General features: G+C 45.5%; 2 protein-coding genes across 2 annotated transcripts in view; one reads left to right on the top strand and one right to left on the bottom strand.

Annotated features, from left to right (window-relative positions):
• The window catches only part of SNF8 (SNF8 subunit of ESCRT-II), a 71,309-nt gene extending 66,519 nt beyond the window's left edge, over window positions 1-4,790 (top strand). Inside the window, exons 5-8 of the mRNA XM_065577692.1 lie at window positions 1,848-1,920; window positions 3,364-3,505; window positions 3,797-3,871; window positions 4,572-4,790. Of these exons, the coding sequence (XP_065433764.1) occupies window positions 1,848-1,920; window positions 3,364-3,505; window positions 3,797-3,871; window positions 4,572-4,709 (428 nt within the window). The 3' untranslated portion in view covers window positions 4,710-4,790. The remainder of the gene's footprint in view (window positions 1-1,847; window positions 1,921-3,363; window positions 3,506-3,796; window positions 3,872-4,571) is intronic.
• Window positions 4,791-5,048: 258 nt separating this feature from the next.
• LOC101940845 (ubiquitin-conjugating enzyme E2 Z) lies at window positions 5,049-18,564 on the bottom strand. Its single transcript, XM_005301906.4, has 7 exons — window positions 18,157-18,564; window positions 15,435-15,507; window positions 13,510-13,697; window positions 11,966-12,077; window positions 10,951-11,063; window positions 10,161-10,251; window positions 5,049-7,535 (listed from the first exon to the last, which is right to left on the bottom strand). Exons 1-7 carry the CDS (start codon window positions 18,492-18,494, stop codon window positions 7,365-7,367), a joined length of 1,086 nt encoding a protein of 361 aa, XP_005301963.2. The 5' UTR covers window positions 18,495-18,564; the 3' UTR covers window positions 5,049-7,364.
• Window positions 18,565-20,189: the final 1,625 nt, after the last annotated feature.

Below are 20,189 nucleotides of genomic sequence, written 5' to 3'. Positions count from 1 at the left end.
GGTTCCAGGGATTTCTGTATAGATTATTTAGGTTAATCTTTCTATCTACCCACTAGGACTCAGTGCTCACTCTAGAAGATATAATCAGAGATGCTTAGTTTTGCAGTTCTCAAACTGTGGATTTATTGCTCTAGAGATAACTTGTTTGTTAACAGCAAAAGTGTTTTTAAATAAATAAATAAATAAATAAATAAATAGAGGTGAGAAATAACAGACCTCAACTCTATTGTCCCTCTGCAAATTTGTGTACACAGAGTCAATCCCTTACCTCTCTACAAGTGCAAAGTTTCAAAAAGTTCAATGAATAGAAGATTGTTGGGGATGGAATAGATCTGGATAAGGAGAAGAAGTCTGGAGATAAATGTGAGATGCGAGGGACATATGCTTTTTTGTTAAAATATTATTTTTGCTGTTGAAGAAAAAAATCCACAATTCTTACTGTTGTTTTAGTTAAAACAATTTATACGTCTGTCTGGTGATGTTCTCCTAATACAGCATGGCAAGAAAATCCTCCAAATATTATTAATTAACCTGTTGAATTGGAGATAGTTCACCTCCCAATGACTTCATAAATATCTGCTTCAATTACCTTTGGTAAATGAAATAACCAAACAATCGTTCATTTTCTGATATAGCTGTAAAACTAATCTGAAAAGCTTTCAAAATAAATCACTGTTTAAAAATGGATAGTGTGTACTTTCTAAAAATGAAACCTACGTCTATCTCTGAGTTGTGATGAATATGTATTAAGGTAATTTTTGTATTTTGTATAATGTATTTGTGGCCTGCAGCATGCAGGGGGTCAGACCAGATGATCATAATGGTCCCTTCTGACCTATGAGTAATAACCACCAACAAGAATGCACTCATGTAGAAAACCATGATTAAATCTAATCTTCCCGAGTAGTGATTTAAATCAAATCCACCCTGGTTGGAGGCAAGGCTCTGTAGCTTTTTGCTCGGTGAGCTGAATTGTGGGTGGGAGGGGATAGTGTTGATGTTGCCTAGCTACAGTGCAGTAAAAGCTACCTCCATGCAGTCACCGAGAGGATTTTATAGTGAAAAAGCTAATGTGTGTTCGTTACACACATGTAAACTTCCCACACTTTTTTTTTTTTAGCAGCAAAGACACTGCTTAACAATGCCATAAAATGTGTTAGGTGACCCTGTAGCAGTACCTCAAGTTCATAGCAAGGATTGGAAGATTAGTAATTGATTTTTATTTTTTTTAAACTTTACATAGACACACACCCGGGGGGGGGGGGGGGGGTGAATTTCTAGCCCACTATTGCTAAATAATTTGACACAACTCTTATTTTAAAGAACTGACCTGATATCCTGTGAAGTAAAAGTAATAAATAAGGGCCTGATTTAGAAATACTTTTGACATCTTGAGTAAGCAACTTATTATGCAAGCATTTATTGTAAGGTAACGTCATGTGTATGGCATCTGCTGTTGGTTTGTACTGCAATAGCGGCTAGCAGCCCCAGTTTTGGACCAGAACTCTCTGGTGGTAGGTGCTGGACAAACACAGAACAAAAAGACAGTCCCCCAAGGAGCTAACAGTCCATTTTTAATGAATTAAATGTGCCTGATCCATTAATGGGAGAAAACAGCAACTAACTCCGCAGTACTCTCAATCTGGGAATAGAAATGTTTAGACACTTAATATCCTACCTAAAGCTGTGAAATCGAATACAGTGAAAAACAGATTAAAATGACTACGTCAATGAAAGGGACATGTAAGATAATGGTGAATGTGAAAAGGAAATTCAAGTGATCTCTAATGCTAGCAGAGGAACCTTTGCTCTGTATTAACATCTCCTCCCTCATTTGTTCTTTCTAGGTCTCATAACTCTGGAGGAACTTCATCAGCAAGTGCTAAAGGGAAGAGGGAAGTTTGCCCAGGATGTCAGCCAGTGAGTATCTGCTTGAACTGTGTTATAATCAAAGGGAGCCTGAAAAGAGCATGAATAAAAAGGGACAGTTAATATAGGCAGGCATCTGAAGGTTCTGCTGCTGCTAATAGGACCCCAGATAGCTCCATCATTATAAGTCTCTCAGTAGTGAGTCCATAATTAAGGTTGCAAGCAATGCCCGATTATAACGGATATGCCTGCTGGAGGAGCCCAGCACAGTTCCTGCCCCCTTCCCTCCTCTCAAGATTACGTTATACAAAATATTCTTAGGATAGCTTAGATACTCAGTTAATAAGAATCCATATTTGTGGATAACAGTTGCAAATCATACATTAAGACAAATTACCCTGAAGTCCTACAAGTGAAACATTAGCTCAGTCTGTATTGCAATGTAAACCGTCTGTACTTGCATCGAGAACTGACAGACTTAAAAAAACCCAAACTTATTTTTGACTTTACATTGCATGACATAAGCTTTCGTGGACTACAGCCCACTTCTTCGGATGCATATAGAGTACTCCTGTTCTTTATACTAAGTACAGATTACTTAAGAGGACTGCTAAGATAGGGAAATCTGTATTTAGTATAAAGAACAGGAGTACTCTATATGCATCCGAAGAAGTGGGCTGTAGTCCACGAAAGCTTATGCTCTAATAAATTTGTTAGTCTCTAAGGTGCCCCAAGTACTCCTGTTTTTTGAGGAGTACTTGTGGCACCCTAGAGACTAACACAGCTGCTACTCTGAAACCTGTATTTAGTATGTTAAGTGTACCCTCTTATGAAAATTAGATTCATACTTTTGCCACAGATTCACTTGAACAGTGAAAATAGACTGAGTTTCACTTTCTTCTCCTGCATTAGCAAGGTGTTACTGTGTACCAGTCCCCAACCTGCTAGAGAGTATTACTTGAACAAATAACCTAGTTTCTATTGAACTTCCATTATTTCTGCTTGGAGACCTTTCTGTTGATAGGGTTTGCAAAAGGTTGTCTTACAGGATCTGAATTTTGGGCCTGACGTTGTCTTTTGAATCTTTTATTTTGGCAATTTATATAAGTCCTGTGAACTCAAACTCTGAGTGTTCTAGACAGTTGTGGAATGAGTTCACTCAAACAGTTTTAGTGACCCTCTCGTGATCCTGTTGGAATCACAGCACACCTTAAGATTGCTTGCCTTCCTTCCATTTTTCAGTTGCTGTTGCCTCTTTGTAAGTATGAATGAAAAATTAAACAAACAGCTGACTTTTCGGAGATGCTTAGCATGAGAAGAAATTACTGTAGCCACTTAACGTGCAGGGTTGGCCTCTGCATTTCATTTCAGACCTTAACTTTGCCACTTGTACAGCTGTTGTCCCTTATTTACTACATCACTTAGTGTCCGGTTCAACTGAAGAGCAAAAGCTTTTCTTTTAAAGTCTTATATTCACTCCCACCGCCTCTTCAGGGATGATCTCCTCCGAGCTATCAAGAAGCTGAAAGTTCTGGGCAGTGGCTTTGGGATTATTCCTGTCGGAGGGACATATCTGATCCAGTCTGTACCAGCTGAACTGAACATGGATCACACAGTGGTTTTGCAGCTGGCCGAGGTATTGTGGCAAGAGATTCTTTAGTATAAGCTACCCGTAAGGGGCCATAGGGTACCCTTGAGACACTAGGGCAGGCTCCGTGGATAAGGAATAGATGGTATGAAGAGTGTAAATTCGAATGTGAGCAAGAACCTAAGGTCTCAGCTTGTAACGATATGAACATGTAGGCAAGTAGACTTTCCAAAACATGAACTCTAATATTAAGTCCTGCTCATTAGCAGCTAGTAAAGAGCTTTAACTGTGCCCTGAAATCATTGTCCTACAAAACACATTTTTCTTCCCTTATTTCAGAAAAAGGGGTATGTAACTGTCAGCGAGATCAAGTCCAGTTTAAAGTGGGAGATGGAACGTGCCAAGCACGTGCTGGTATGTATGTAGACCTGGTGTGGTTGGATTAAATGCCATTGTAGTAGGATTATGGTTACATTTACACTACCAGATCCACCATAATGGTAGGAAACAGTAAAAACAGTTTAATCCCATCTAGTCTGCAAGACCGAACCAGGGAGAAAGTAAATGGGTTCTTCACCCTGTAGGACTTAGTGTAGCCAGGATGTGAGGTAGAATCCTCTTAATGGCAGGTCCATGCCTTTGCTGCTGTGAAGTCTGTACACACTTCACTCCTGCCACCCTCATTTCTTGCCTTGGGATTGGGGCTGCACCTTCCTTAGTTCTGTAAAATTTACTCACCAGCTCTGGCTTTGCTTCCATGGTTGTAGAAGACACGTTGAACATAAAATCTTCACTTACTGCATTGGGTGGGGACAGATGGAGAATGGAGGTAGCTGTAGTGAAGTGATTCTGCAGTCAGGATAGCCACTTGCCCTTTAAATATTTGTAGCGGGTGAGAACACTTCCAGTCGCGGAGGTGGTGATATCACAGTTGTCTGAACTACAAGCAGCTAGACTGTGTGGGGCAAAGGAAGCCCAGTCTAGTGCTAACTTGAGTCACGGGACTCTTCCTTCTCCTGCCTCTAGAAGAGGTTCTTGCACACTTGCGTGAGCCCTTTTTTGCAGATCCTTGTTTTCTCCGTTCAGCTTCTGAGAGCTTGGTCTGTTTTGACAGGAACACCTGCTGAAGGAAGGCATGGCCTGGCTTGACACACAAGCTCCAGGGGAACCTCAGTACTGGCTGCCTGCTCTCTTTACAGAACTTTACTCTCAGGAAATCACTCCCGAGGAAGCAAAGGAGGCAATACCCTGAGCTGTGTACATATTCTCCCTTTGCTGTTGTATTACTTGAAGTAGGACATTTTAACTTTAAATAAAGTTGTTTAAAAAAGTCCCTAGGTTTATCCATTTAATTGGTCAAAATTATACATTAGATTTCCTTCAACTTGTACCAATCAGCAACCTTTACCATCAGTGTGAACTAAACTAGAACACTGGAGTGATTCTACCTCCTTAAAGGGTAAATTCCACTGGAAGCTTTTATCAGCTGTGGAGACAAACTGTCCCCACCACCATCCCAGCTCTGCTGAAGTGTTTTAGGAAGCTACGGTAAGCTCAAGTCACTTCCCCATGAAAAATACAATAGTCTAGATTCTGCCAAAACAAACTTTATTGCACAAAAAAAAAATCTTATGTACAATTGTATATAAACAAGGTGTTTTATAGTGACTCTTGTGCATATATTTTCAAATCATTAGGTCTAAAATTCTGTCACTAAACCATGTCTGCCTAGAGCAGTCATTGAGGATTGTCACTTTGAAATGGAAACATTCAGAAACAGCAGGATGGGTAACAGCGCTATAAAACTAATACGTTTACAGCCACATGCTTAGGTGAATGGTGTCCACAGTAAGGCATTGTGTGTGTGTGTGGATGGTAATGCCACATGCACCACATACATATTTCTGAACCAGATCTGCCTTATGAAGGCATTAGAGGCCCAGCTCTAACCCATTTTAAAGTGGGGATACTATTGATTTATGGAAACAGTGAAATTTACAATGGGATTAAACAGGCATCACAGTAGCACAGCTCAGGACTTCTCATACTGATATGCCTCCATGAAACCTTGGAATATACTGCTGTATTTACTTCCATCTGGGGTGTCCTATGCAAGTTTCCCTTCAGAGAAGATAGGATTCTATTCTAACCCATACCAATGACAGACCCAAGGTGAGATTTTGTTTGAGGGGGGGGAAAAAAAAAAGTTGAGTTGTTAAATGGCACCTTGAATTCAGGAATGTTTCCATCTTTCAACTTCTCAAGGCTACTTAAGTAGCAGGAGGCAGGCTTCTGAAAATTTATAATAGTTGATATTCTACATAAACAATCTGTATTGAAAATAATTCACCAACACATGGGACATTGAAAACAACTGCAATTCGATCTACAAAAAGACAATTTTTTTTAGAACAAAGTTACCTGGCCTGGAGCGTCTTTCCATGCCACACTAAATCGGAGAAAGGATTACTGCAAATGAATTATTGGGTGGGGTGGGGGTGGTGGGGAAGGTTGATGCACCATAGTATGTGCTCAACTTTTAATCAATGCTCTTGTAAAACAAGATTAAGCCCTTCATCGGGGGAGCATTTTACCACCCAGTTTGGTGGTAACAAAATAAAATCAATCAAGCCTATTTATCTGCCTGCTTGATCTGGGTATGTTTCATCTCCACACCCCTTACTTTAAATACATCCTTGATGTAATGGCACGTGCAGCCAGACGACACCTGCCCAAGAGGTATGAATTGCTCAAAGTGAGACTCTGCTGTTAGAACGATCAAAGCTTTAAGAACTAGTTTTACCACTGGCCAAGTTTGGCAAGGGAATGTTCTGCTGTTATTGACATTCACTCCTCCCCTTCTCTGTAGAACTCCATCAGAAGATGGCTTCCTGCTTATAAACGTCCCTTATCCTAGCATTTAATTTGTCCTGGATCAAAATATTAGTAGAAAAAGAAAAATCAAAACACTGACTTCAGGGGCTGAAAGCAAACAGCACTTCCATTTAGAAGAGCCAAAGTAGAACATGTCAACTCCAATCAAGATCATAAAAAAAACCAAACCAAACCTCGGTGTGTGTGTGTGTGTGTGTGTGTGTGTGTGTGTGTGTGTGTGTGTGTGTGTGTGTGTGTGTGTGTGTGTGTGTGTGTGTGGGGGGGGGGGGGGGTGTTGTTTTAAAAGAACGAGTGATTTTCTCTCCAATGTTTCCAGGGTAAAAGCATCTGCTCTTGATTTATAAGCTTTTACGGCTTGCATCCATTTCTCCCCCCTCTTCCACCTAAAGTCCAGCCAGCAAAAGCCACCCAGGGACTGGATGAAGCTTTCAGAAAGAAGCCTAGACTCCACCCTGTTTATCTTTGGTCTGTCTAGAAGAGACATCCGTGGGTAGATGGGCATATGCAGAGCACCTGTGCGCCACCTCTCCCCAGACAGAAGTTAACCCTGGGTAAGCAGCAAGTGGGCCCCTTAGTATTATGGGCTCCACTCAAGTGCTCCCACAGCTCTGGTCCTTGGGAATTCAGCATGGCCAGAGGGAAGGGCACATACTGGCTATTTAAGAACAGAAAAGCTGTAAAACGGACTTGCATTCTACATCTCATTGTTTTAATCCAATAAAGAAAAAAAAAAAAAGCCACCCAGTGTAGGTGTTTCCAAAATAACCTGATGCCACATGCTCCAGCTTTCTAGCATAGGAAGTACCTTTTAGAGTAGCCTGTCACAAGCTTGGCTTTGTCTACCATGAAGTCCTCTTGTTTGGTATCCACCAGCGCATTAAAGGAGACAGAAGACCTCTTCCAGCTCTAGCCACTCTGGGATTGGCTTGGTTCTCAAGTCTGTCAGGGGTAATTCTAGAGTTCGAAGACAGAACCATCCCCAGGATTGGGTTTCTCACTTAGCGAGAGACCTCTAAGCCTTGGAGCTCCCTTGAGTGTCCGTCTCTGTCTCCGAGGAGCTGCTGTCAGAGTCTATTTCTACATTCTCCTGCTGGTGTTTCTCTTGCACCTTCAGCCGAATACCTTGCAAACGGATTAATAGGGACTGATAGTCAAAGTGGCCTCGTTTCTCACCAAAAGGATCCTGGGGGGGGGAAAACATGCAAGATTTAGAGAGAGACTTGTACGGTGCCAAAGTACATCACACTCTACGCGGCATCTATGAAATACACCCACCGCGAGGGCAGGCCACAGCAACTGAGCAGACAACTGCATGGCAAGAAGAGACATTTTGGCCAAAGACACTGGTGAAACCTCTCTTTGCCAAGCGTGTTAGGGGTTTGTCAGTGTCAATGCAGAACATATGGGACCTTGGCTCTTTTAAACGCTCATCTGAAAAACCCAGGCAAAATAAACTTGAGGGAAACTTAGTTTACCTTCCACAGCCAGATGAAGGGTTGAGTGGACACTAGTTGGATTTGAACCAGAGTTTCAAAGAACTGACGAATTGGTCTCAGGCAGGAGGGAGTGACAGTCTCAGTAGGAAAGACTACGGACTTAGTTACTAACACCTCGCATAGAGGCTTTTTAAGGGAAGGCAAGTATCATTATCCTCATTTTACAGATGGTGTAACTGAGGCACACAAGTGACCAGACTTGCCTACAGTCACTCACAGCAGCAAACAGGCAAGAGAGATTTAGCTCCTACTCGCACACCCTGACAGGACCACATTGGCAGAGCGATTGGGAGGAAGCTTGCACTGCCCATGCTGTACCTGCTCTGGGATCAATAAGAGGACGTTAGACTCCAAAACTGAAAAGCCAGCTTCTTCCCCAAACATTATGCTCACGTGGGGAAGCTGACGACGACACTGACCCCAACATTTTGGAATGGCTTCGTTTTCACACCGTTCATTCTTTTATCTACGGTTCATCCAATGAAGTGTCTATGCTACAATTTATGACGGTTGGGGACAGGAACACAGCAATCGCTACCACTGTAAGACCAGCACTGTGTGTGTACAGCGCCTAGCACAATGGGGTTCCTGGGTGCTACAGTGATAAATTGAACCTCTGCTCCTTGCAGCTACAGCAGTTATGACCGTAGAATGTGATCGGCGCCATTCACGGATAACCCCGCAAGTCATGTGGTTTTTACAATACAGCCTCTAGTCGCTGTACTAAAGATTCCAACTGATGAGAGTCGGACAGTGTTGCCTGGTGGCACGATTCAGTCCAAACACAAGCGGTCTGCTTTTGTCAAGCATTGTGGGTGCTCTAATTTTATGGATTATGGGGCTGTTTGTTGACAATAAAGGGCATGGGTAGAAATTAGGTTGTAAAATGAACCACCTCCCTCTTTCATCAATGGTGATATCTTTTAATGAGATTAGAAGCTTCTTCTGTTCTATTCATACCGAAATATCTTCGCAATCAGCAGTAAGGAAAAAAAAAACAGGGTTCTTTTCTGATGAGTGGTTCAGGAGCAGTGCTAGGAAAAGCTCAGTGGCTTGTACTGGGTCAGCGAAATCAATGGAAATTGAAGGCACTCGGCACCTCAAGGGACCGGGCCTCAGCAAAGCACCTTTGATTCCTCACTTAGGCTACCACAGATAAAAATTACAAGAGTTACTAGCTGGTTCTCCGGATTGGAGAGCGGGAAGAAACCTCTCCCCCCCCACTTCTCAGGATTGTATTGCATAATTACTAAGTAACATAGCGATGGGGCCCTTAAGAAGAGATTAGCAGCATCGCAGGAGTTTTAGGATTTCCTCTAAAGTACCCAAAATAGCCAGAACCAGCAGAAAAAATACCAGCTAGCTAAACCTTTGATAGGGACATAGGAACTGCCCTACTGGAATCACACCATTGTCCAAGCGGTGGTGGTAATTTCCTATTCTCTTAGCATGAGTCAGAGGATAGACCAGTGGTTCTCAACCTATTTATCATTGTTGGCCACATATGTGGCCCGCATCCAATACTACCTGTATGGCCCTGATCCACATGAAGAGGAAATACAAGCACATTTAAGCTGGTGTATTCTCCCCTCCCCCCCCCCCCTTTCTGGCTTTCAGAGGAAACTTTCAAATGAAGTACAATTGGCACTAACAGAGAGAGAATTAAGCAGACACTTAGGGTAGGTCTACACTTACCGCCGGACTCGGAGGTAAGCAATCGATCTTCTGGGATCGATTTATCGCGTCTTGTCTAGACGCGATAAATCGATCCCAGATCAATCCCGGAAGTGCTCGCCGTTGGCGAGAGGAGTATGCGGCATTGATAGGGGAGCCTGCCTGCCGCGTCTGGACCCACGGTAAGTTCGAACTAAGGTACTTCGAATTCAGCTACGTTAATAACGTAGCTGAATTTGCGTACCTTAGTTCAAAGTGGGGGGTTAGTATGGACCAGGCCTTAGTACACTGTTTTTCCCCCTAACACAAACAACAATAGGAATTTTCTCATAGCCTTATTTCACGGCAGATGCGAAATCAACGCACATGTCTGGAGAGAATTTAAGAAATTCTACCCTTCAACGAACTCCCATTCTCCTCCCTCCTAAATTAGCCATGTCTAGAGGCAAGCTGATTACCTCCTTCAGCCAAGGTAGCCAGGATAAAAAAGAGCTGTGGCCCCATCTCAGCAAGCAGACATGACTTTACACCACATCGTTGGCATATCACCACTTTCATTTCTTACAACCTAACAGGTCATTAAACTGTGCCCTTCTAATGAAGTCGTAGCATGGAAAGGAGGGTTGCCAGCTGCTTACCTGCATTGTCTGTCCTTGGAGGTGAAGCCTCTCTTTGCACGCACCCTCGTAGAAGTCAAAGTATTCCATGAAAGACTTCTCCATAACACCCCTGGAACGCCACAAAAGAGCACATGGTCAATGCAGGATGAGCGAGCATTTAAGCAATGGACTCATCGCCTCGTGGCCACGTGAGATTCCATTCAGTTAAGCAAACCTGTCATTCATCTAATCCACAACACTCCTTAAAATGCCTTAAACAGTTACGAAGATGATCCAAGCGTTCAAAAAAATATCTGCCCTGGCAACTGAGGTAACCATTCCGCTGCTCAGCGGAACCTCAGCCACATGGGGTTTGCATTAACTTGTGTCACTACCCTGACTGAATCACACCATACAGGAACAAGAGTGTGCAGGAGAGGAGGTCATATAGCAACTGGATGTATAGTGAGACAAAAGCAGGGCAGGGAACAAGTACAGGGGCTGTATAAATATTATATTCGATACACATCAGGAACAATTAGCCATCCACCCGTGCAAGACGGGGACACATCATCCCCCTTTACAATATGGGAACGGGAACGGGAACAGGGGGGTTTAGCGGTGCCCACGGTGACTCAGCTAGGACTGGAACTCAGGAGTTCAGAAACACCCAGAGAAGAGTTCCAACATATGACACTGCCCCTTCAACAGAGATCCAGCCCCTAACAGCGACTCAGCAAGTGAACACGACGCATATAGAAGCGCCCAGTTAAAGCGGACCCTGACTGTTCAGAGCAAGGTGGGGCCACTCCTTATCACCATTACCTACCGTAAAGGCTCAGGACAGGGACACTTTCCTTCCAGCATGTCGCACACAGCTACTCGGATGGTCTCATGCCGAATGCACTCGTTATAGTTCTTACTATCCCCAGGGTGCCTCTCCTGTAAACGTAAATTGCTCCACTGAGTCCAGTGTGGTGCGAAGGGCTATTATCCCTTCCCCTCGGGCCAGAAGGATTTCACACTCCCCAGCGAACTCTCCTCAGATCTGCCTGCTCCAAGTACAGTGATCTAGTTTATGCTGAAAAGCTGGTAAGAGATTCCACGGGATTCGGGTAGCAGAGGAGATGGATCAACTCCGCTAAAGCCAGCACAACAGTCTCTCTCTCCGGGACTGAAGGCCAGGATAACCTGAGCAGTTTGGTTCACGTATGACATAACAATACCTCCCAGGGAAGCCATTTACTTTCAGCAGAGATTGACAGAACTAGAAAAAGCCCCTGTAGATATAGTCAGTTTCCTGTACATTTCCAGTTAATTCCACTCCCTTACTTATAACGTAAATTAAAATGGGATCCGTGGCATTGGCTCTGTGGCATGAGTGCTAACACTTTTTTAACCCATGCTCTGTGTATTTAAGCCAGGTGACCATTAGCACTGACAGGATAGTCCACCATAAAAATCTCAAAAGGAATTACAAACATTTGAGCTCTTCTGCAAGTCAGGTAGTATCATATCCATTTTAATGTGGGGTAAATTGGGGCTTGGCGCAGTTAACGGATTTACTCAAGGTCACAGCAACTCAGCAGCAAAGAATGAAACAGAAAGTAGGAATCTCCCCGTTCTCGAACTACTAGATAACACTCCCTTTTGCCCAGAAGTATACACTTCAGCTACCATCGCTGGTATCTAACACCAAAGACTTGCATAGCCTCGGGATGACTAATTGTCTCTCTGCAAAAGGGAATTCACAGTTGGAGTGGGGGAGCGGGCGGGGGGAGAAAACACAGGAGTCAAGTCATTTCAGAACTGGAGTAAACCGTGCTCAGAATCAGAGCTGTTACCTGCTCAAAGCCAGGTTCGTTGTGATAGGGGTTCTCAGTCATCAGAGACTGTATGGAGATGAGGACTGAAGAGATACTCTGTGCTGGGCTCCAAGCAGGACCAGTCCAAGTGCTGAAACATCATAAACACAGGAACGTATTTAAACCCAAGACCTACAATATGACTCAGTGACCTCCCCTTTCACCATTACCACTCTCCAAGTCAACAAACCCCAGTTTAGGAAATCAGAAAAAGCTAAGCGGGGACTACCCAGAAGGGGAAGTGGACAAGAAAAACAGGGAGCCCAAAAGAGCCCCCCAATGATCTGCAGTGTTCAGAAGCTTTTATGGGTGAAATTAGTGTTAGAGTTAGAATACTCAGGCAGACTTTCCCATTGCGGTAGAAGTTGGGGTTAAACCTCACTGTGTTATTCCACATGCGGGGTGCACACCCCTTTATGCAGAGGGACATTGCTAGAAAAAAAAAAAAATCTGCATTGGCCGCCCTTAACCCTTTTGCTATAGATCCTTCCCCCACACCGGAATGGCAGCATTTCAAAAGAGGGATGCACCTGGCACATGAGATACTTTCTAAACCCTTTCATTTTTACTGCTCCCTTTGCCTCCACCTCCCCCTGCCTTTCAGTTTGATGCACGTCCCAAGAGCTTGAGGTGGTCAAGTGCCTCTCGCTTCAAACCCACCCCCTCCCTTCACATCAATCATCTTCCTTCCTTAAACCGTTGTTCTGTATTTGCTCTAATTTAGACCCCAACCCTGACAGACAATGAGCATCTGCAGCTTGCACGGCGTTACGCCGAGCTGTGCTCAAGATCATGCCCTTACATCGTTAACATGTCCGGGACGGGATGATGCGTTTGCAGGATTGGGACCATCAATACATGTTCTTTAAGCACAGTAGTCCAATTGAAGCTAATGGGACTGTTCACATGCTTAAAATTAAGCAGCTGCAGAATTGGAGCCTAAGTTTGTAAAACCGCTGTTTGAATAGGCAGTGCTCTAGTGGGGACTTAAAATAATTATACTACTCATGGTTCTGCGCCAAGAACAGGCGGAAGCAGAGAAGCAGTTAAACAGCTTTCCAGGGAGTTCTTAGTGGCTTTTTTTTATTTTTTTAATTTCTATTTTCTTTTTAAAAACCACACACACACGGGAAATTAAAACCACAAAAAAAAAAAATCTACATTCAAACAACGATAAGGGTCGGCCTTCAAACCGCAAAAGCAGAAGAAATGCAAAGTTCAGGCCAAAACTCTATGGTGGGACTGGGAGATGAGATGAGTGCTGTGCTACCTTAGGCACAATGGCGTGAGAGAACAGAATTTCAGGCCTGGCTTTTGTAGGTTCAAAGAAAGTCAGAGTCGTATTTTACTACATTTTGGCAGCTTTAAGGCCTCCATTGTACAAGTGACTTCATGCAGGAACTGTGCAGGCAGATGTCACTGCAGGATTGGGACCTAAATATGCAAAGAGGGAGACACACTGCAGAGATCTGCCTGCAGCAAACTCCTGGCTTCCCCTTGAAACAGCTGAAGTCTCCTCTTACCCTAGAATACTCAGGCAGACTTTCCCATTGCGGTAGAAGTTGGGGTTAAACCTCACTGTGTTATTCCCTGTTGTCATCAGTTTGACCCTTGGTGGGTGGATGGGATAATCTGGAGGACAGCGAAACAGGAACAAGAAGAAACCCCCTTCATAAGGCGTGTCAAATGGGCCTGTGATCAATGCATGAATCTGCAAAACAAAAGCCCATCTTGCGCACCACTTCAAAATTGCGCAGCACGGTGAAATACTCAACAAAACCGAACAAGTGCAAGAAATCCCGACACAGAGCTCACGCACAGGCTTCTCCCACAAGCACGTCATACACGGTCCAGTCTTTCCCCTCCCTGCCAGACTCACTCATACCCTGAGCCACTGCTACACATTTCTTTGCCACACCTGTGCGCGATGCGTGCCTACGTAGCCTTTTTTTTTTTTAAACAAAGGGGCCGCGGCAGCCGCACGCCTCACACACTTGCACATACATCCACTCCATGTCTGCACAGCCAAACGCAGAATAAACAGTACTTCATCGGAAGAGCTCGACTTTTCAAAAGTTAAAGGATTTAAAAAACAATTAACAAGAAAAAATAATATTCACCGCCTATTTCCATCCCCAACACTTTATTTTCCAACTTCTGAATTTCCGCCAGCAAGAGGATTTTGCTTGGTTTGAAGATACTGCACTGATTTGTACTTAAACGGATCACTAACTTTCCTCAGCCAGGACCTATGGTTAGGAGCACATTCTCTCCTCACCGTAAAGTTACCTCTGAAAATCCTGATCGCATACAGGTGAAACTACTCCCCCGAGGCTATTAGTTGAGCAAGATTATTTCCTTCCGTGCTTTTTCAAATGTGATCACTTGATCAATTTTAAATGCTTTTAAACTCCTCATAATTTGCAAGAGGATGCCAATACTAAGACGCTTTAGGACATGGTCAATGATATAACGCATAGTTGGAAAACGTGTGTGTATCTTCAGCTTCCAGCATCAAGTCGGGCCAAAGTTATGATTAAAATACTGAGTATATGGAGTATTCTTGTATATAGGAATTCTCTCAAAGAAATATTCCCTTGCAGTATCTTAAAACCCAAAGGCCTCAATTCAGCCAATGGTTAGTGCTGGTGGAACCTGGAAGTGGAAACTTTGTTGGAGAGGTGGGAAAAGCTTGCAGCAACAGGAAAAGAGGCAGCAACTTCTCCTCCACTATGAGCCTCCCAGGAAACCAGTGCAGCCCAAAGAGTGGATGTCACACGGAGGCTGGGAGATGCACCGCATCAAATGCATCCAGTCAGCAGCCATTGTCTGCAAGCTTACTAGGGTATCCTGACTGCAGTGTGACACTTAGCAGAAACTACATGGACAGGCTTCTCCCCAAAACACCTCCACTGGGGCACAGTTATGCAGGCTAGCACAGGGAGTGCAAGTTACATCTCTCTGCATCAGCTTGGGTGTGAATCATGGCCAATAGGGTCACTCATCTGAAGTTTCTGATGCCACCTGACTACCACATTTACCATCCCCAGCTTCCCATATCCAATAGCTCACAGTGGGGTCAGCTGTTCCTCAGACATTTCCACTGATTGTTTTCAAGCGTTGGCAGCACGAAACCAGCAGGATTGGTGCTTTACCAAGTCACATGGCCATGGAGGTTCTACTGGATTTATCTGCAGAGCCACAGTTTATCACTTCACAAAGCCAGCTTCCTTGAAAGCCTCTTCCAGTTTTAAACACAGCCCCTTCCCACTGTCCCCAGGAAAATTTAAGCTACTTTATTCTTTTACAACCTTTTGAGGATGCTCTATGAGACTCTTCCCCCCCAAAGATGATACGGACAAGCCTTATATGGACTAAATCTTAAAGTAGCCAGCAAAACAAGATACACAGAAGGGGAGAGTTGGATCAGTTCGGGATATTCACTTACCTTAGTCATATCATGGGGATCAGGCACAACAAACATTCCAGGGGGTGGTTCCTTATAAATGGACATGATATCCCTGCACAAAGAAAACAGGAATTAGCCATTTTCTCCCTCAGGGTCCAGCCCAATCCAAGGAACAGAACAGAGTGAGACAGACACACACAGTGCAAAGGGGTGTATTTTAAGAAGTAAACCTGTTACTTTGAAAGCATTTTTTTTTTAAATTTTGTTGCTGCTTCATTGTTCTCTGGATAAGCTTATCCAGAAGAAGAGCTGTAGGAGGTAAGGAGTGCACACACTCTCAAAATATATAACAAAAGAGAGATGGAATCAGATATGACTCATTGCGAGTTGGGGACACACAGCGGCACTCCACCTCTAACAGAGGAAGAGCTCCTCCCAGTGTTGACCTGAGTTGCACACAGCCACAAAAGGATTTTCAAAAAGCCTTCCTGTTTGTAAAGAAAACTGAACTGAGCTGAAGTTTCAGCAGTATGACTAAGCAGATGAAACTTCTGAAGTGACAGGAGAACCTCATTTTCTTACAAAATATTATTAAGTTAGTGCTTTCATCCATTTAGACTGGAAACATAGTTTGTACCATCTTATGGTGAAGTTATAGGAGTTTTGTAACCGGCAGCAGAACAAGGATATGCAATCATTTGGCAAGCAGTGATATTTGTGATGAAGGAAGAGGAAGAATCTATTGACATAACGCCAGTATTTATAACAAAACAACATATTGTTTTAAAGTTCATCAGCATGCCAGACCTAATGTGAGCAATCCTTTTACAATACTGCAGTTAGACAAGGAACAGCTGAATTGATCAATTAGCACCACTCAGGCAAATGAAAGAATAGGGTGATGGGTGGGGCCAGTCATGAACGCCTTATAAAATTCAATCTAGGAACACAAAAAAGAAACCCATTCCCCTACTGATCTAACTCCGAATTTGCAGATGCACAGAGACATTGGGTTTCAGATCACTCATTGGCAGACAGCCGACACAATAGATTAAGTAGAGGCAGTTTTGGTCAGGTGAGGCATCATCTTGTATCGAATGCACAGGACAGAATCAGGAGATCAGAACGCTACTCTCGTCTCTGACACAGCTTCATTGTTAACCTCGGAGAAGTCACTTTGCCTCCCTTGTATGCACCTGTAAAAATGCAGTTGTGAGGCTGAATTCAATGTATGGGCTTTGAGATCCTTGCATGGAAGAGGCAAAATATATGCTCTGTTGAGTTGTATGATGTCATATTTTCCTAGCCACTGGTAGCAGCAAGAATGGTTTAACCAGGTGGGGACAGAGGGGGAATTTTCTGTTAATTCCCCCTTTAAAATGATAAATGAAATAGCCGGTGGCAGTTTTAGCAAGAAGCTGCTGACTTGTATGAATTGCCAAATTTCAGTGGTGGATAATTTATTCTGTCTACGACATTTCCCTGGAAGTTTCATGTGCCCATGGGATGCTTCATTGCCGGTGCTGTACAGCATTGCTGCACATGGAGAACAGCGATCACATTCCACCCGAGAAGCGGATCCGTAATCTTACATGTATACAGCCTGCAAATCACTTTGGGATCCTTCTGGCTGAAAAGTGCTTTATAAATACAAAGTGGCATTAGCGTGCTGGCTCTAGAGCAGCAGCTGTCAGCTGAGAGTAAACGGTGTCAACAAAGCCAGAGGGAATCTAAGGGATTTTGATGCACAGAATGTTCTCCTAACACTGGGGAAGCCTACTAAAACCTAGGGATCTGCAGATACCTCTGGGGACAAGACCAAAGGGGTGATGAGTGAGGTAGCTCCACACTCCACTGTGGAAAGCTATAAAGTGCTGGAGCATGAAGAAATGCATCCGGTACCCTAGGATATATAGGTGTCTCAATAGGTGGCTTCAGGCCATAGAGTAGAACAACATGGACGAGTTCGTCCTGTTCCTAGCACAAATGCTGATGACATCCATGTGGTATAGGCTATCCAGGTGGTTAGGGCCCACTCCACATACACAGGCAGAGGGGACAGTGTGTGTTGGTAATGCAAAGACCAAAACCATGGGCTCAAAGAGTAAGAAGCTGGAAGAGATCACGAGGGGTCAGGAAAGGATTTGTATTCATTTTAGAGGGAGGGGGGAGGCCCCAAGCACAGATAATCGGCTCTTTTCAGGGGGGGGGGGAATAGGGTGACCAGATGCCCCGATTTTATAGGGACAGTCCCGATTTGGGGGTCTTTTTCTTATATAGGCTCCTATTACCCCCCACCCCCGTTCCGATTTTTCACACTTGCTGTCTGGTCACCCTAGGGGGAAATCCAGACCAGAACAACTAGTTATCACCAGGACAGGGCATTGACTCGGAGGGGATTTCGCCAAGGAAGCCCCTGGCTATCCCAGCAACGCGGGGCGGGGGAGGCCGGCAGGAAGAGAAATGACTGCGGCACTGGGGGGGTCATTGGATGCTGGGGGGTGCTGCACGCGGGGTGCTGGCTGGGCCCGGAGCGTGGAGCAGGGAAGACTCTGGGCCAACGGGGGATTCCCCACCGGGGGCCCCGGGGTTTGGGGGGCGCGATCCCGGGGGAGGGACCCGGGGAAGGCGGGGGCTGTAGTTACAGACCCCCCAGGGCGGGCGGGCCCGTGCGGCTGGGGTCCCCGGCTCGATCCGCAGCCGGCAGGCCGAGACCCGCTCCAGGGGAGGCGGAAGGGCCGGGGAACGGCGGCTCGCTCACCGTTTGATCCGCAGCAGGCAGGCCGGGCTCGGCCTCTCGCTGTCCCAGTCGCCGCTCACCGTGGGGTCCCAGAAGGCGGAGTGAGTGAGCAGCGCGGCCCCGGCCGCAGCGGCGGCGGCCGCGGGCAGCCCGGCGAGGGGGGCCCCGCCGCTCCCGGGCGGGACTCCGGCCCCCGCCGGGGGGGCCCCGAACCCGGCCGCCGCCCACAGCTCGGCCGGGATGAACACGCCGGGGCCGCCCGCTCCGCCGCCCCCGGGGCCCGCCGGGACCCCGCCGCTCGTGGCGGCCGCCAGCACCGCCGCCGCGGCCGCCTCCTCCGCTGCCGGACTCTCCGCCATTCTCCGCTGCCCGTGCCCAGCCCGGGAGAGCGCAGCTTCCGGGACTCCACACCAGCGAGTCCGCCGGCCAGAGCGGCCCGCCCCCCCGCTCCTCCACCACCACCACCACCGAGTCCGGGCCAGAGTGTCCACCCGCCCCGCCCTCCTGCCACCGCCAGCACTCCGCTCACCACCATGGAGTCGCCTCCGACCTGCAGAGTGTCGCTGCCCGCCAAAGAGACGACTTTCACTAGAGCGTCCCGCTCCCTTAACCAACAAGTTGCCGACCATAGAGTCTTCCCTGGGACTAGAGCGTCGATCCAGTCAACGAGACGCCCAGCAGCGAGGAGGAGGACGGGGGCCCTGCTTTTCATTCCCGGGAGGCAATGGGCGTGGCCTGGTGGTGCAAGACTTTGCCGTTGCAAGGCTCTGTGCAGCTAGGGTGGTGCCTGGGTATCATGACCTTTGCATACAGCATTGTCCTCGGCCTATACCTTTTGTGGAGGGTGATGATGTATCAGTGTGATGGCATTCATGATGTCATCACATTGCATCACAGCCTGAATGCACGCAGTGTAGGGATATCCGTGTGGGTCCCAGCATATTAGAGAGACAAGGGGGGTCCGGGAGTATTTTTTTATTGGACCAACTTGTGAGAGAGAACAGAGTACTTGTGGCACTTTAGAGACTAACAAATTTATTAGAGCAGATGCTCCTGTTCTTTTTGCGGATACAGACTAACACGGCTGCTACTCTGAAACTTGTGAGAGAGACAGGCTTTAGAGCCCCACAGAGCTCTTCTTCAATAAAAAGTATTACCTCACCCACCTTGGAATGTCTCTCTAATTTTGAGAGTGACTGTGCATTCAGTAATGTTTTGTCGGTCTCTTGCCATGATGCTGTCCTGTCAGCTCACCCGGCTACCCTCATGTTGTGTTTTCACCACTCCCGCAGGCAATGATCCTAGCTTCATCCTAGAATTTTACAGCCCTTTGCAAACATTAATTAAACCTCAAAGCTTCTCTGAAATATAAAGCATTATCATACTCAGTTCACAGAGATGGGAGATTGACAAGAACAACAAGGAGTCCGGTGGCACCTAGACTAACAGATTTATTGGGGCATAAACTTTCATGGGTAAAAAACCCACTTCTTCAGGTGGGTTTTTTACCCACAAAAGCTTATGCCCAAATAAATCTGTTAGTCTTTAAGGTGCCACCGGACTCCTCGTTGTTTTTGTGGATAAAGACTAACACGGCTACTCCTCTAATACATGGGAAATTGAGGCATGGGACATGAAAATCTTACCTGAGGTCAGGCAGCAAGACAGTGAGAGCTTTGAATAGATCTCAGGACTCAGCCTACTGCTGGAATTTAACAGTTACATTCTTTTGGATCAATATATAGAACTTGAACCACAAATGACCTCAAATGTATATACTTTGCAGTAGTTACAAGTTGGAAATATTTGGTGAGCTTTCCTCACACAATAATAATAGTTATGGGTTAGGTTAAACCCCATTAAAACTTCCCAGCGTAACAGCCACCCTTCCATTCAAGGTAAATGAGGGAGCAATTAAATGCCACTTTGTTTAGCAACAGCCAAAACACTAGAGACCAAAGCCCAAAACACAGACCCACAGGGCAAGGCTGAGTGCAAGCTATGCCATGCAGGCTCAGGGGTTTCCCAGGGACTTATATAGCAAATGCAGGGGC

Source organism: Chrysemys picta, chromosome 24 (genome assembly GCF_011386835.1).
Source record: "Chrysemys picta bellii isolate R12L10 chromosome 24, ASM1138683v2, whole genome shotgun sequence".
Lineage (NCBI taxonomy): Eukaryota > Metazoa > Chordata > Testudines > Emydidae > Chrysemys > Chrysemys picta.
Note: the sequence above shows the minus strand (reverse complement) of the source record. Positions and strands in the feature narration are given on the sequence as shown.

Excerpts from the sequence above, each read along its gene's own strand:
- LOC101940845 (XM_005301906.4), bottom strand. The coding sequence starts at position 18,494 with ATGGCGGAGAGTCCGGCAGCGGAGGAGGCGGCCGCGGCGGCGGTGCTG. Across the intron at positions 15,508-18,156 it reads TGCCTGCTGCGGATCAAACG|GGATATCATGTCCATTTATA; the intron begins GTGAGCGAGCCG and ends TTCTTTGTGCAG. Across the intron at positions 11,064-11,965 it reads ACGAACCTGGCTTTGAGCAG|GAGAGGCACCCTGGGGATAG; the intron begins GTAACAGCTCTG and ends TTACGTTTACAG.